Raw genomic sequence first — 16,346 nt, 5'->3', positions numbered from 1 at the left:
TCTCATTTCACTGCAACCATTTTAAACTGTTGTTTTAAAATCTGATTTATTTATTCCAATGATCCAGGAATTTAAACCAGAATGTAATCAGTATGATACTGAGGGTGATTATCTACTGCTTACGTTTCAGAAAGGTAGATGGGAAAGGAAAAACTAAAATGTCACTGCATTACACTGTAATATTAAAGTTACTAATTTCCTTTAAAGCCATTTTTACTTATTCTATCATAATCATCTGTGATATAAACATCTGCTTGCATTCTGTGGCTTCAGTTGCAAACATAATGATATTTGATTTATTAGGCCAATGCACTATTTGTCTTAGAAACATCAAAAGAAACAGAACTAACTAAATATGAATGAAATTAAGCAAGTATGTACTCATTTAAAAGCTTAACATAGAAAGCAGCATGCCACAAAACATATGCAACTTTGAATAAATAGTTTACAGACAAAACTCTGCATAATTTTTTACTTTTATACTGAACAAAGAGCAATGAAGCTGGCTTTAACATGCAAAGCTAAATTATTTATGTTAGAAGTTAAAGCCCTTAATCACCAATGTGTATCATATTAAAAGGTTCCAACCAACCTTCTGAGCTAGCTGATTCACCCAGTGTGAGGTACAGTTGCTAAGATCGGGGCCCTTAGGGTTCCATGTTCCAGTGGAAACCATGCAGAGATACGAGGCAGTTCCTACAACAGATGTAGAAAACAACAGTGAAATTGAAATCATTTTTCTGCATGCGTTCGGGAAATCAGCTATGATGATCCTACCCTGCATGTTAAATTTTGAATAAACGCTAATGGAAGTAGTTGACAATAACTGACAAAAAAGTAGGGCGATATGCCGATTATAAACAGTAAATATAAAGTCGGCAGAGAAATATCAGACATTTACAGCAAACAAACAAAAAGCCCTTGATTTTCTTGGGACTCATCCAAAATGATACTTGTAATGAAAAAGGCAGCTGTAAGGAAGCCTCACTCGAGTCCACGGGCAAGGATCTCAGGCTTGACGTACGTCTTTAAGAGGGAGAGGTAATTCAGGCGCCCTGACCTTAAATGATTTTTGCATTTTAAAAACTATTAGGTGGTCTATAGCTGCTGTACTCCCAAAGTAACAAAAATAACAACAAAGTTAGCTATTCTAAGTATCTCCTTCCTCACATAAAATCATTTCAGTGTTAATTCAGAATCTACTTAAAACAAAAATGGAAGAGGTATGGAAGATGTTATGTATAGCATTTTTACAGGAAATACCTCTCGTTCCCTTGGGACACGGACGTTCAACCATCATTCCCCTTTGTGTCTGAGGCCACCTTATCCCCCTCGCGTCTAATGCTTCGCAGAATCTCTCTGGCAGGGGAAAAATATTTGTTACAGGAGGAATTTTGGTTGTAGAAACTGCTGGAGGTGGTTTTGTCCCTCGGCTTCCTTCCTGAGATCCAGCTACGGTTGTGCTCATGGGGCCTTTCTGTGAAGGAGTGCTTGTGGTTGATACAGTGGTTTTGAACAGCTCAGCTGAAGAAGTTATTGTCACAGCTGTGGTAGGCACTATGAAAAAAAGATGAGTGTGTTAATCTCACACACACACACTCATGCTCACATACAGGCACACACATGAACACAGACATGCATGGACATGCAAAACCCCACCCATTCAACTCCTCGCAAAGCAACAAAATGAGTATTACTGAGAACATCCGTAGCTGCGAGGAAGAATACATTTTTTCATATTGTTGGCTAAGGCTTAGGCTTTACTACAGATTTTGCTTATGACTCTAACTGTGCTAGGTTTACTTCTCAATGAAATATTTGATAATACAGTTTAAGTATAATTCCATCATATATATCCAACAGGAAATAAAGGACAGTTTTATATAAAGTTTCAATGTACATACCATATGTATTATGTTACTACTAAGTAACTTAGGAAAATTCTTTTCTTGTATAAGTTCATAAAACAACCAAATTCAAAGTATCAACAAAAGTCTGACAATTACGTATAATTAGGACAATAGGAAATTTAAAGTCACCCACTCTACATCTTGCAGGAAAATAAACACTGTGACATCTTTCCACCCAGCAGCCGTTCTTGCTTGAGAGGTTTTTGAGCATGCCTGATTAGATCCACACAGAAGATAAGCCTGGCATGCTTGTGCTGTTTTCCTAAGGAAACATCTTTACTTTTGAAATGAAGGTGTAAAGACAACTTGTTCTGGTCAGAGGTTATAATACCATCTCTGATCAAGAAAACACGTCAGATCCAATCACGCCTAATTTGAAACAAACCCTACACATTTTACTGACCCTAACAGTGAGTATAAAAGGAGCTACAGTGACACATTTGAAAGCAGAAATTTAAAAAGAAGTGTTTAAAAAGGTTAAAAAACTAATGGAGCTTACATGAAGTACCACCTAATTAGTTTAAACAACAACAAAAATTCTGTCTGTAAAACTTATAATACTATCATTTGAAATCTATTAGGTGATCACTTTCAAGTTTTATGAACATTTATAAATACTGGCTCCTAAAACCTTATGCAAATGATGCCTTAAATTTAAATTGTTAAGAGTAGCAAATTAAAAACAATTTTTTCAAAAAAATCTTACAATAACATTAACTTATTTTATGCTTTTTCTATACATAAGAAACAAACTAGAACATTAAAACTTATTAGAAAACAAGTTCCTAGTATCACTATGTTTATTATTTTAAGCTCTGGTCCATAAAACAGTTGGTACACAATTCTGTCAGTACTGACAGTATGGTTAAGTTTATCAGAAAAACTTGTTTCTAGTTCTTTTGTAGTGACAAACTTCTTGTTATCATCAGTTAAGTACACTACACACTTTCTATACCTTTTTTCCTTCTATAGCCAGAGAAAGTTCTACAGCATATGTTTTCTTTCCAGGGCATAATTTATTGACCATATGAGAGACGCCTGTGTACATTAGTCAAACATCATCCAGCCAGCTGCTGCAGAAACCTATTCAAACCCGTCTATCTTTTTCTGTAAAGCACTTGCCTGACATCTTGTTAAACCTCTGTAATTTTCTTTTGATTACAATGCAGCCAGGCTTTCAGTGCTTTCTCAATTAACATTTGTCAAAAGCATCACAATCTTTTGCAGAAGTGTCAAATGACTGCTGCCGAATCCAATTTGAGAGGGGAGTGGAGAATCGGAGCAAAAAGAGAAAAGGGCAGAGCAAAGAGGTTTAATGCTGCATCATCTATGTATACCACAGCACTGTACTAATTGGTACATATTTAATCACTGAAATGTGTATTAACAATACTACAACTGGTAATCTGTTACCTAAGCATCAGTAAAGATTCATTATAACTGGCTGAAGATAGGCAATAAAATTACCTCTATTAAATGCATAAAATTTCATGCACCATTCTATAGTCTGTTTCCATGACTCTTTTAATAATTTTCATAGCTTTTCACCTTTTGTTTATCAAAAGAAGTTTAAAGGGAATCAACACATTCTTCAAAGTCAAATCAATAAAATACTGGGATGCCACAAAACTAAACTTTTAGGGGCAAAATTAAACTTTGGAGAACAACTAGAATTTTTGGGATTTTGCAAGACCAAAATTTAGCAACTTTAAGGAAAGCAACTTTTTGTAAAGCTGAAGATAGAAATGCAGAGGTACTTCTAAAAATTAGTATTTCTTTCCATAGGTGAAGACAGGGCATCTGATATGATAAAAACTTATACTTATTCAGCATTTATGTACCAGACACTATGTTAATATTATGCTAATTACCATTCAAAAAATATCAGATCATCTTCTTTAATCTACAACCCCATGAAGTAGACACTATGATTATCTTCCTTTTGACAGAAGAGGAAACTGAGCTATAGAGAAGGTTAAGCAATTTGTTCAAGGTCACTTATCCATACTCTTAAATGCTACGCTCTTACTTTTCTAGCTAAAAGATTTTCATCGACTCTGGAAATGTATGGCATCCCACAAAGCAATTTGCCCTAATTTCAGAGCATTGAACTGACACTGTTCTGTGCAAATCTCTAAAGGAAAAAAAGGTGTGGGAAAAGGCAGCGTAAGGTACTGGAGCAATAAACAATAGTTTCATATTGAAACTTATGGGGCAATGTTTCAAACCGCTACAATATCCTATAAATGGTAATAGAAAACATGGCAACTCACAATAGAATTATATCTTACATCTGAAATACAGATCCTACTTTACAGAACCTTACCCCAGTTATCAGGATGCCATATCAAACAGCATAGATTAGTTAATTTAGCATTCTGTCTACCATTATCATCTGCGCGCAGAGAGCAGCAACGGTGCTAATAAACATTTAATAGGGACCATGAAGATGTTCACAAACATATGCAGAAAGGTTCCATTTACTATGGTAGTTAGTAAGAACTTGCTATTTGTTACCAGTTTTTTCCTGCATGAAAAGATTTAAGGACAATATCCATTTGTTTTAAGGGTAGTCTGTCATCATCCAGGTCCAAAAACTCACCCGTTATTCCCTGAATGAACTCCCCCTTGAGTTAGTTTGTAGCCTGGTAAGGCAAAGCTGTGTAGTCATTCAATTTACCCTCATTTAATGTCTAGAAATACTGGTCATCTTTTATTGAGAGCATTTATTATCAGTGGGAAGATGTTTTAAGAAATACGTAGTCTATGCTAAGCACTTCCTAAAGAACTAAACCTAACTGGCTCTCTTGATAAAAATGTTCCCTCATATGTGTCGTACTTTATAATTAGAGTAATTATTCAGGAACTGTCAAAACCCAAGACACATTATTCGGTAATATTTGGGCTGTCAAATTTGCAGACAGAAAAGGTAAATATAAAGAAATTCAGATTAAGGAACACAAAAAAGTTAAAATAAAACTAAAACAGGTTTTTCCTGAGCCCACGTTAGAGAGGAAGGGGGAAAGAGGAAAAACAGACCTAGCTAGGCAAATGAGCAAACGAACTATGCAGAGATCACAAAAAGCTAAAATTCAACAACAAAAAAGAAAACTTTATTCGAAAAACCATGACCAAGGCAAAGAAATAATACACTCGTGCTGTCAGAAATAAAAAGGCTTGGATTTATAAATGGGAAAAAAATACTGAAACTAATGCACTATGAAGCAGTCCACAATGAAAAATGAGAGGAATGGTTAATTTTACAGCACAATGTAAGCCCTGGCAACATACATACTAGCAAACCCAGTACACAAGACTGTGAATTTCAGCCAAACCAGTGCCTCACTGCTTTGTAATGACAGCAAAGAGCTGATCTCTAAGTGCTCTGTCTCATCCGTTTCTTGGATCTTGCTTCTGGAAAGCTGACAGTGGCTCACTGGTTTAACCTAAATTTATGGGCCCGAATAGTTCTGCAAGGCCCCATCTAGATATCAGCACACATCTTGGAGGAGAGAAACAGCAGTCTCTCTAAAAGCATATAAAGATAAATTATAAGGAGGGGGAGAATAAGATAATATGATTCAAACAACAGCAAGAAAAATTTAGGTCAGGTACAAGTTTTTACCACTCAGGGTTTAATAAGGGGTAATATGAATTTTTCACTTGCTGGGACTATTTAAGAATGGCTAACTTGGGGGAAACTATTACAAAAAAAGAATGGCTAACTATTTTGGGTAACAAAACACAGCTGTAGGAATAGAAGTTACCAAATATATATAAGTTTTTCATTTTCAAAGCTGGTAACCGCTCTTTCCAAAAAGCATCTAAATTATCAAAGACTTTTTCATCTGAAATGGAACAAATTATACACTAGAATATAAGCCACATGTGGAAAATGACATTATTACTCATCTTGTATTAAATGAAGTACTTTTTGTGACAAGTGGATGGGGCAATGATTTATTTGTTGAACTAAATTTCTACTCTATTCTACTAAATTTCTACTTTATTCACAATATTTCAGGTGTTGCCTGATTATGAATTTGCATTTTTTTAAAGTATTTTCTTTCTTATTTTTCTAATGGAAGGTTACTACCACCCAAGACAAATGTAACAGCTGTGGGGGTAATACAGGTTACAAAAAAGGTTAAGACAAGTAACAATACACCTTTCGGTCAGTTCCTGATGTGTGCCTTTCACAAACCCACAGAATAAAGGAGAAGCATGATACCAGCTTTTAGAAAAACGACTGAGACGCAGGAAACCTCCCAAATTATTGGCCTCGAGAAAAAAGGTTATGTCTAAATTTGAAAATAAATGACTCTAAGATACTATCAATAAAGATTTTTATGCACTAAAAGATATAATTGTTGAAAATTTAACAATAGGATATTACCATTACAATTTTAAGCCAAAATTTTCTAGACATACATGAATTAGAGAAAAAGGTGCCTTGCGTTAAATCACTGTCATTCTTGTTCTTATTGTATGAAGAAAAATCACATATTTTGGTATTCTATGATTTGAATTAAAAATTCAACAAAAGGCTGTGACTTTTGATTTTGAGGTTCTGACCCCATGAAATATTTAGAACTTAGTAACAGCATATTGTAATATATATGGGTACATGTAGGTACGTTTAAGTGTCTGGATGTGTACTGCTTTAACAGAAAAAAAAAATATTTCTGTTCCACCTTGCTGAAAAGATACATTTAATCACTCTAAAGAACATTCTGGTTCCTAAAATTCTGAAGTAACTCAATAATGTGAGAATTCCAAATAACTCAGTAAACTGAAATATTAATTCATGTCTTTAAATACAAATATTATTGTTCAAAGAGAAAAGACCGATAATTAGTGCAAGTTCTATAATTATATAATAGGTTATTCTTTTATCATGAGTATGAGGTAATCTTGTTTTAATAAAGTATTCATTTAATTTACCCTCAAAAATTGTTTCCCTCAGAATTGAATTCACTTGATAAACTAAAATATATCCAAAGATTTAGCATTACTTCTTAAGGCCATGGTTCTCCAACTTACTTAAAGAGAACACACACAAAAAATGCTAGCAGAGCCATCCGTCTTCATAAATCATCACTTGGGACCATTTGTCACTTGGTGACAAGTCATCACTTGTCACCCACAGTCCATGGGTGACAGTTAAAAATCACAGAAATACTGGCTTAAAAGCATCACAAATTTATCAGGAAGTAAAATGTGTATTTTACATGATGATCCAGGAAGATGTTGGGTGACTCCCTCTTGGCCCAGAGAGCACACGCCACAACTTCAAAACACTTATACCTGGCATTGTCCATCAAGCCTAGTAATTGACTTCCTAACACACATTTCCCTTAACCACTGGCGCCATGAAGTTAAAAGGTCTGCATATAGCTTGTAATCAATTCAGAAGTTAGGTAGGGGAAACACACACACACACACACACACACACACACACACAGAGCTAACAGGTTTGTAGCTGGTATTACATTTTTAGCAATGAAACACTAAATAACGAATGATGCAACAATTTTTCGAAGCCAACATTTACGTGACTAAATTCAGAAGAAAAATGGACTAAAATAAGGCTAAAACCTACATACTATGTAACAACAGGAAATGTTACATTATTCTTTGTACTTCATGAAAAGAGGAAAAGAAATAAACAGGCAGAAAAAAAACACTGAAGAAGTTTGTTTTACAAGTAAGCTGCACCCAAGTAAGCTGTAGCAAGCAAGCAGTCTTACCTTGGGCAGGGTCAGGTGGACCAAACTCCAGAGAATATCGTAAAATGAAGTTATTGTTCCATACATAGAGTTGGTTATCTCTAGGATTGTAATCCACTGCAGCAATATACTGGTACTGGTTGGGGAAGGGAACATCTACATACTCTCCCCGGTTCAATCGGGTATTGTAGATGTAATCGATTGCGTTCTTGCCTGTCTCACTCTCATTGTCTTGATACACTGATCTGACCACATAGAGGACTCCACAGATCATAAAAGCATTTGATGCGGCACGTTTGTCGTATACAGTCTCCCACGTTGCTTCAAATCGAAGAGTGTATGGATTCAGTTGGCTAATAACGATCATCCCATTGTTCTGTTCAGTGGCATAAATGACCCATAAGCCATTTTCATCAACTGCTAGGTCGATATCAGTCTTTCCTCCCCATCTATACGGCGAGGTATCGTGATAGTTGGCGTAGTTAATTATGGCCTCTCCACTCTTAATTCTCGTCCTCAAGTCAAATTTCACAATATTCCTTGTCCGTTCCTTGTTAAAGAAGACGGCACCATCGTACACCACGAATCCAGTACCATCTACTCGGTTTGGAAGTTTGTATGTTGTTGTTTGGCGACTGTTTTGGAAATCCTCTAAAGAAGCATATTCTATTAAAGTATCGGTGCGATAGGGCGTCCAGGGCATGAAATAAATTTTATCTGCAGCCTGAAGAGGGTCCTTGCACCAGGCACCTGCCTTTTGCTCAGCTTCATATATACATGGTGAGTCCACTATTGCTTTCAAGGTCCCCGGGCACACAAAAACTAACAGTCACAGAGAAAAGACAAAAAGTAAGCCAAGTTAAAAAAAAAAAATTACACAGGTAAAACACAAGTTTTAATAATCATAAATCAAGAGAAAAATTCATGTATTAACATTCAATGTTACCAAAATCTATACTTAATACACTTAATACAAGTACTACCCTTCTTTCTTCAAGTTACCATAATCAATGTGCCAGCGTACAAAGTGGCTGGGGTTTATTTTCGCAAATATAAACCTAGGTTTAAGATCATTCATAATCGAGCTGAGAAGTGACATTTTTGCTTTGTGTTATCTGATAATTTGGTCATTTACACTTTAAAACTTTGAGCTTTGTGCATAATGGTGTATAAAGCACTTGATTTTAGTCCAAACTTTGTACCTCTCCCTTCCCAGGCCCGCTTATGAGCCCCCAAAATCAAAACACTAAAATAAAGCAAATAAAACAAACAAACAAAAAAACCCCAATGTGAAGGCTTATTTAGAACTTTTACAGAAGTTAGACTGAAAACAAAGGAGCTTGAATTGAAGAAACGTAAATATTCGGGAAATGCAATTAGGAGCAGAGAAAAGTAAATACAAGGAAAGCAGTGATGAAACGACCAGGAGGCCCTGTAACCATGGCATGCTATGGAGAGGGTTCTGGAAACCAGGCAACATGAAACTTTAATAATAAACTATCCAGAGGTGTCAGAAAAAGAGATAAAGGGTGAAAAAGAAACAGAGAAAAGGACAGTGCCCCCCTCGCCGACTTCCGAATTTTGATCCCATTACCAGACTTAGCAGTCATATAATGTCACTGTAAACAGTCGACTTCTTTATGAGGTGCATTTATGAGATCCTGCTGATCATTTTAACGTCAGGAGTGTTGTGAGGGAAGGGAAGGGAGGAGGCAACATCCATAAGGCACATAACAGGGAGCTGGGGTTCAGACTGTATACGTTATTTACCTTTTTGCTCCACTTCTATTTTAAGCATCGGAAGAAAAATAAAAAGAGTGCAAGGAAAAAAGAAAAAAGATTAAAATAAATTGACTATTAGTCTAAGACTGAATTCGTAATAGATGCTAAATATAGGAAGAATAAGAGCTGCACTACTTTGGATAAAGAGAAACACACAACAGGAAAACCTAGCAGGAGAAAGATTCTAAAGTTACATAAAAGAACACGGATCAATCATTTTAGTAGATTAAGGAGGCAATGCAAATATGCTGGCATGTTGCTTCACTTAGTGTACCTGAATAAATAATGAAATTCTTCACTAATGCATGGTATGCATACGCCTGCCTTTCCAAAGTCACTCAGCATTCTTATCGAGTTTTACTTTATACATGTATGCTCTAGATACAAACGCATGCACAGAGGTATCAACCCCTTTATCTTATCATGTGAGCTCGTTGTTAAATTGACTGAAGTTAGGTTAAGCGTAACAACAGCAAAATATATTTATAAAAATGGCAACTCAATTTTGGAGCTTAGGTCCAACTTAATGAATAATGACATGGCTACATCTTGACATTTCTTTTCAAAAATAATTACATAAGGAGAAATATATAAGCATGCATCTCAGTACGTTTCAATTGGTTTTCTATTATTTTCTATTTCTTGGAAAATGCATCTTAACCATAAAAAAATAATGCCTCCTTTACAGGAACATACAAATTTCCCCCACCTACCCCTAGAGGGATGTGTGGGGTCAGGTAGTAGCTTTCCTCCCCACGAATAATTAGTAAATTTACTTATTTAGGTTTATAGATATTTTATATTATAAAATTCTTATTAAATTCTCTATATTACATATCTCAAACTTGTAATACTAAAACTATTTTTTAAAAAAAGTAAGCAAAATACATACAAGGAAAAAGCAAGCACAGTAGGCAAGGAGAAAAAGGAAGAAAGAATTATGGTTAGCTTATTTTGACATTGTCTACCATCATCAGTTTACACAGAAAGCAAGCTGGCATGCAACAACAATCATACCGAGCATTCAAAGCAAATACCTTGACTCCACAGACCCCATAAAAGGTAAATGCTTTCATAAAACAAACCTGATTAGTAGTTATATGTGAAAAAAAATCCTCCCTCCGAGAAGTTTAAAGAAATGGATTATGCAGTTAGGAAGGGTGCTGCATGAGACTCTTGTTGGTAAATAGTACTCGAGTAATTACAAACCATAAAACACTGCTTTAGATGGTATGTAGGCTTTGAAGTATGTTGCCTGAATTTCATCAAGTGACCAGATTAATGTCTGTGTTTCTCCTTCTTCCCTTATTAAAATGCATTAGGGTATGTTGATACTGGGTCTCCAAACTGATTACTCAAAGTACTGTAGTTGAACATTTCATTAAGGTGTCTTAGCTTGATTAATTTTTAAAAATTACAATAATTCATCGAGATTAAATACCGACCTCCTGAAATACCTTAGGGAGAAACATATCACACAAATATTTTTGCCGTTGGAATAGCATATAACCTTCCACATTAAGCCACCACCTCCCCCGTCCAACTTGGTCTACCTATGTAACTACTTTCAGGAAACATACTTGTTCTATAATGTGTAATTCTGACTGCATCCGGTAGAAAGAAGAAATTCAGTGTTACTGACATGAAACATTTCTTTTTGTAAACCACTAGTCCTAAAATTACTCCTCAGTGAAGAGCAATATTATACCTGCTTAGAATCAATAATGGAAGGGCGTGGTGAAAAAGTGAGGATAAGAGAAATCATTAGTGTTGTGACTGCTCAGACTATATTTACATACAGCTATATTTTTTTTCTTTTTTTTGAAAGGATGATTTTACTGAAATAAATTAAACTTAAAGGATGGGAATAATACACTAAAATATGTTATGTACTTAAAACAAGTTCAATAAAGGATGTAGAAAGTATACTTTGTTTTCCATTAATTGAAAATGGCTGGGCTTTATTATTTGATAAACTAAAATGACAGTGCAGATACTGAGCAAAATATTAAATAGGGAAGTGTGATTTAACTCATATACTTACATTAACAAATAAAATGGATATAAATTATATGTAATTTATACTTCTGATGAAAACTGAGACTACCCAAATGTAAAGATAACAAATAATCAAATAACGCCTTTGATGATTAATGAATCAAATAAGATATGGAGATTTAAAATGAATGTCCTTACATTATGATTTTTATGAAAACCCAAAGGATAGGTATCTGTCAAAAGAGCCAAAATTCTATCAACCCAGAAGAATATGAAGTCACAATAAATTAATGAAATTAGCATTCTTCATCACATGCCAAATATATACTGCAACTTGTCTTAAGAGACTATGAATTAGTTCATAACAATATGTTTACTATTCTATAGACCAAACAAACATAAATATATGACCCGCTAACACCGGTGGAGGACTACATGGATACGCAAGACAAGAAATTGACCCAACAAACTAAACCCTATATACTCTGTACCTGAAGTGACACACTATTTGATTTTGAATAATCTCAAGTTTACTCATTAACAATTATTTAATCAACAGTAATGGTTATTTTTTCATCAAATAAAACCTGTAGCTAAAATTATGATATAATTTTTACAATTTAATAATGATTTGAAATAAGAGAGTACATAAATCAAAACCAAATCCTGCCTGTAGGATATGAATTTCCAATCTGATTATTCTATTTATCCTACAAGATCTTTATGAATTCTTTTAAACACATACACTCAATAACCAACACTTCTGTTAATGATAAAGGATGCCTTGTATACCTGTATTTTTGACACAGACATTATCTGGGCAAGTATAAATGTGAGATACAAATGTGCTTGGCTATAAGCATACAAAGTAAAACAAACAGTATTTCTAATGGACTCTGTTGAGCAAATTCATCATAAAATTTTCAGAAATCATGGAAAATTTCTGAAATTTCTTTTAAAATAAGAGGAGGAAACAGTTTGGAGTGTACAAGCTCCAGAGAGTTTGCTTTGGAGAGAAACTGGTATAAAACAAGATGGTAAGGACACATAATAAATATTACTTGATGGTGATAATTTTTATCAACCAAGTATAGTACAAAAGGGGTACGAAAATACTACAAATACAGAAACACTATTAAAACAAGGGGAAAGTGAAAGCTACAGACTTAAAATAAAAGCAAGTACAATGGACAGAACCATAAAGAAACAAGAGAAAAGAGGGGGAAAAAAGATAACAAAATATACAGTCCTACATAGGATCCTCTGTATTATATTTTAATATTAACAAAAATCATGCAGTTGATAGTGTGTCACTACTGTACGGCATATAGGAATAATTACTGTAATTCTTTAGCAAGGAGTAGTTAAAAAGCCATAGACTTATTTCTGCCTTGTGCAAACATCTAGAAAGGTAACAGCAAATTAATTCCTGGTTTTTTTTTAAAGGACAGAAACTAAAAAAAAAACAAAACAAATACTTCTCTGAGTATAGCTATTGGCAAGTTTAATGCATATTGTACAATACTTCTGGAGAACTGAAAAAGCAAAAATTTGAAAGTTAGATGTTCCAGAAGATATCCACATTTTCCTTTCTTAAACAGCACAAGAAATTACTTAAGAGTCTGAAAATGATATTTGCTTAACACTGTTCTTGGTCTATAGACTAGGTTACAGGAACAGGCTCCAAAAAAGACACAATTCTTGGCAGCTCTGACTGATTCCACTGTTTGGGAATGGATGCTGTATTCCTTTTCTAATTTGAGGACAGAAACCGTGCTAAATCCAAGTGAAAGTGACTTTTACGGAACAAAATTTTGGTTAGCAAAAAAAAAATACAATGTTCCTCGAGTGGCACAGGAGAATGATTATGTAAGCCACCGACACTACACACAGGAGAAATAATATCAAGATCAGTGCACTCAGTAGGCTTCCGATCCTACAAATGGTATAGAAAAGACTGAAAACATAAAAAAGCATCCATTTCACAGTAACACAGGAACACAGAGCAGGAATGAAAAAAAAAACATCATCTGTGTTTGGCCTTTAACTGATACCCCACAAAAAGTTAATTTATCAAAACTGTGGCAGAAAACAGAGAGGCAGCGCCTTCAAGAGAAGTGAAAGAATGCATTCCTATCATATTGGATACAGTGTATCTATCAGAATCTGGGCCTTTGGTTTTAGAAATATTGATGGTTTGGATGTAGGAATCCATCAGACCTAGTGATCAGGTTTTGGAGGTTCTGGAAAAAGCAGTCTCATTATTTAGTTGGAATTCAGTTATTTTTTTTTTAGGAGGGAGGTGTACAAAAACTCTCAAGTCAATAAAATTGCTGCTAAAGAACTTTAATTCAAATTCAAATGCCTATTAAGGTGACGTGACACATTCCCCCCACCCCAATTTAAAAAGTAAAGAAGAATACTATCAAACAAACTAGCTTACGAAAATTAGGTAAATACTGAAACTTTTTACCTGTTTAAAATGTATACTAAAAATATAGGGTACGGTTGAGAAGTATGAATTTTGAGATTAGGAGGCAAACTACATAGAATTAGAACACTAGCTGAAGCCTACTTATGGAATTTCCAATTGAATATGAAATATCCCTCTATAGGGTCTCCCTAAAAATGGATGTGCCAGATTAAAAATAGAACTATGTGCAAGGTTTTGTAATACCTATTTTTATTTCGTGCTAAGACTTCATCACGAAATCTGGTAACGAAATGCTTCTTTAAGGATAAAGGGACAAAAAGGAAAGCACTTGCCTCCGTTTCTGCATTGGTAGCTTTTACCAGGAACTGAAGTTACCACAACAGCAGGTAGCCATTCAAGTAGCTCACGATTAAAACTGAAGTCAATTCCTTCTTTACAAAACTGTGAGCCAAACCAATTTGTCAGCAACTGGTATTGGGCAAAAGTACAGATTTCTATCTGCCCTATTGAATAGCTAATTCAAGTTTGTTTTCTGGAAAAACACTAGCCTTAAAAGCCAAACACTTAAGAACACAGACAGACACTTGGCCAGCATCACAGTATGGCTTCCTTCCACCCTTCATGAAGCTAATTGGAGGCCCGAGTCTGTTAGTGCTCTGCATGCATAATGGTTTGGTAGGCCATAAACATATGCTTCTTTCACATGTGTAATCTTTCAGCATCAATGAGGAATGCTGGAGAGAGTGAAGAATACAAATTTCATACTTACTGTAAGGGACACATTCATACTGGACTTCAAGATATTTGTATGTTCCAGGACATGGATCAGGAAATACATCTGACCCAGTCACTACTATACACTGTGTTCGATTGTTGCACCTGGAAAACAAAACAAATCAAACTTGTGTGACACACTAATTTACTTGTGTATTTTTACTAAAGAAATAGTATAGACAACTGATTCATTTTTTCCCCCTCAAGCAACTAGTACTATAGAACAAAACATTCAACTGATATTAGGTTGCTCTTCATTATTCAAGAGTTACTGAAGTCGTATTTTCTTTATGTTGTAGTATTTCTTTACCATGGATCACACTAAACCTTAACTCAAAGTAAAAAGAAAATAGCTAATGGTTCTCTCTATTATTCTACTATACATTTTAATTGGAATTTTTAACATATTCAACACGTACTGGAAAAAAACACAAACACCTTACCAGGATACTCGCCGTATGTAAGAATTAAAATTACAATAAAAATGATACAATTGAACAGAAACATAGAATCATAAATTGAATAGCTCAGAAGTTAAGTTTTGACAACATATTAAAACAAAGGAAGAGCCAAGTTTTTAAGTTTATCCTCAAAATCCAGTTTTTTGTTAAGTTTTCTATTACAGGGACTTTCTATATTCGTGAATACCAGATACCAAGTTAATTGATGGCACCTTCCATGCCACGACCTGCATAAATGAGAGAATGCATTTAAAGCACTTAGCACAGTACCTGGCACCTATTGGGTGCCTAAGCATTGTTGTTACTCTTGCCATTTTCATAGATCAATGTGCTTACCCTATTAATATGATATGACTATGAACCTCGGTTCTTCTAAATTAGTACTCCCTGAAATATAACATTAAAAAGAATGTCACTAACCTGATGCATAGAATGTCTTATTTATTACTATTACAAGTATTTTCTTATTTTTGTGCTGTCATTAAATTATCAAGATTATTAGAATTAAGTTAGAATTCCAGGCAAGATGATATTTATTTAAGTTCTGTGAATTTATCCAAATGATCTTTTTATAAGTTTTGTAAAGGCAAGAACTATCTTTTATAATCGAACTTGACTTATTCGCAGGCTTCTATTATATTTTCCGATAGTATATAAATGAATAAGGCAAAGCAAGCAGAATAAGAGCATTATAACACAATTCATTTAACAATTTGAACACCAGACATTCTATAGTGCATAAAATATCTGGACAATAAAATGGTAAACAAAGAATGAAAAAAGCAGCCCAGTTTTTAGCACAGCAACTAAAGGACAATGGAAGGAGAAATGTTTTAAAGAAGGGTAGACACGTTAAGTGATGCATGTTGGAGCCATTTCAGCTCAAAACAGATTGGCTCGTCCCTGAAACGTAGCAAGACCTGGAAACTTCTACAAAATCAAAAAGGTAAATGTTATTGGTCAAGGTACAATACAACGAATTTCAAAGAAAAGTCTTAAATGTTACATAAATTATAACTAATGTTGCTTGTGCAAATTCTAAACTATTAAGTTTTATCATAGTTAATCTATAATAAAGTATGCCACATTTTTTAAAAACACACCATATAAAATAATTTTCAAGGCCATGTATAATGTAAATGGTGCCCTACCACATTCTAATGCAACTTCATGTTTTACTCTCATTATTCTGAATTTGTCTTCAATTGGTTCAATCACTTAAGGAAGTTCGCCAATAGTTCTCAATTTAATGTAAATG

The 16,346-nt window shown here is 34.5% G+C and overlaps 1 protein-coding gene across 35 annotated transcripts in view; it reads right to left on the bottom strand.

Moving 5' to 3' along the window:
• ADGRL2 (adhesion G protein-coupled receptor L2) overlaps nucleotides 1-16,346 on the bottom strand; it is a 396,395-nt gene that overhangs the window by 39,408 nt on the left and 340,641 nt on the right. For 20 of the 35 annotated variants that reach the window (XM_019647707.1, XM_019647720.1, XM_019647716.1 and 17 more), the window contains 5 exons: nucleotides 14,623-14,732; nucleotides 9,410-9,421; nucleotides 7,661-8,461; nucleotides 1,264-1,557; nucleotides 593-696 (listed from right to left, as the gene is read on the bottom strand). In XM_019647707.1, coding sequence (XP_019503252.1) covers nucleotides 593-696; nucleotides 1,264-1,557; nucleotides 7,661-8,461; nucleotides 9,410-9,421; nucleotides 14,623-14,732 — 1,321 coding nt within the window. The remainder of the gene's footprint in view (nucleotides 1-592; nucleotides 697-1,263; nucleotides 1,558-7,660; nucleotides 8,462-9,409; nucleotides 9,422-14,622; nucleotides 14,733-16,346) is intronic. The other 15 variants (XM_019647714.1, XM_019647717.1, XM_019647724.1 and 12 more) reach the window with 2 other exon arrangements.

The sequence above is a fragment of the Hipposideros armiger genome, unplaced genomic scaffold (assembly GCF_001890085.2).
Source record: "Hipposideros armiger isolate ML-2016 unplaced genomic scaffold, ASM189008v1 scaffold_115, whole genome shotgun sequence".
Classification (NCBI taxonomy): Eukaryota; Metazoa; Chordata; class Mammalia; order Chiroptera; family Hipposideridae; genus Hipposideros; species Hipposideros armiger.
This window is presented reverse-complemented; position numbering and strand designations above follow the sequence as displayed.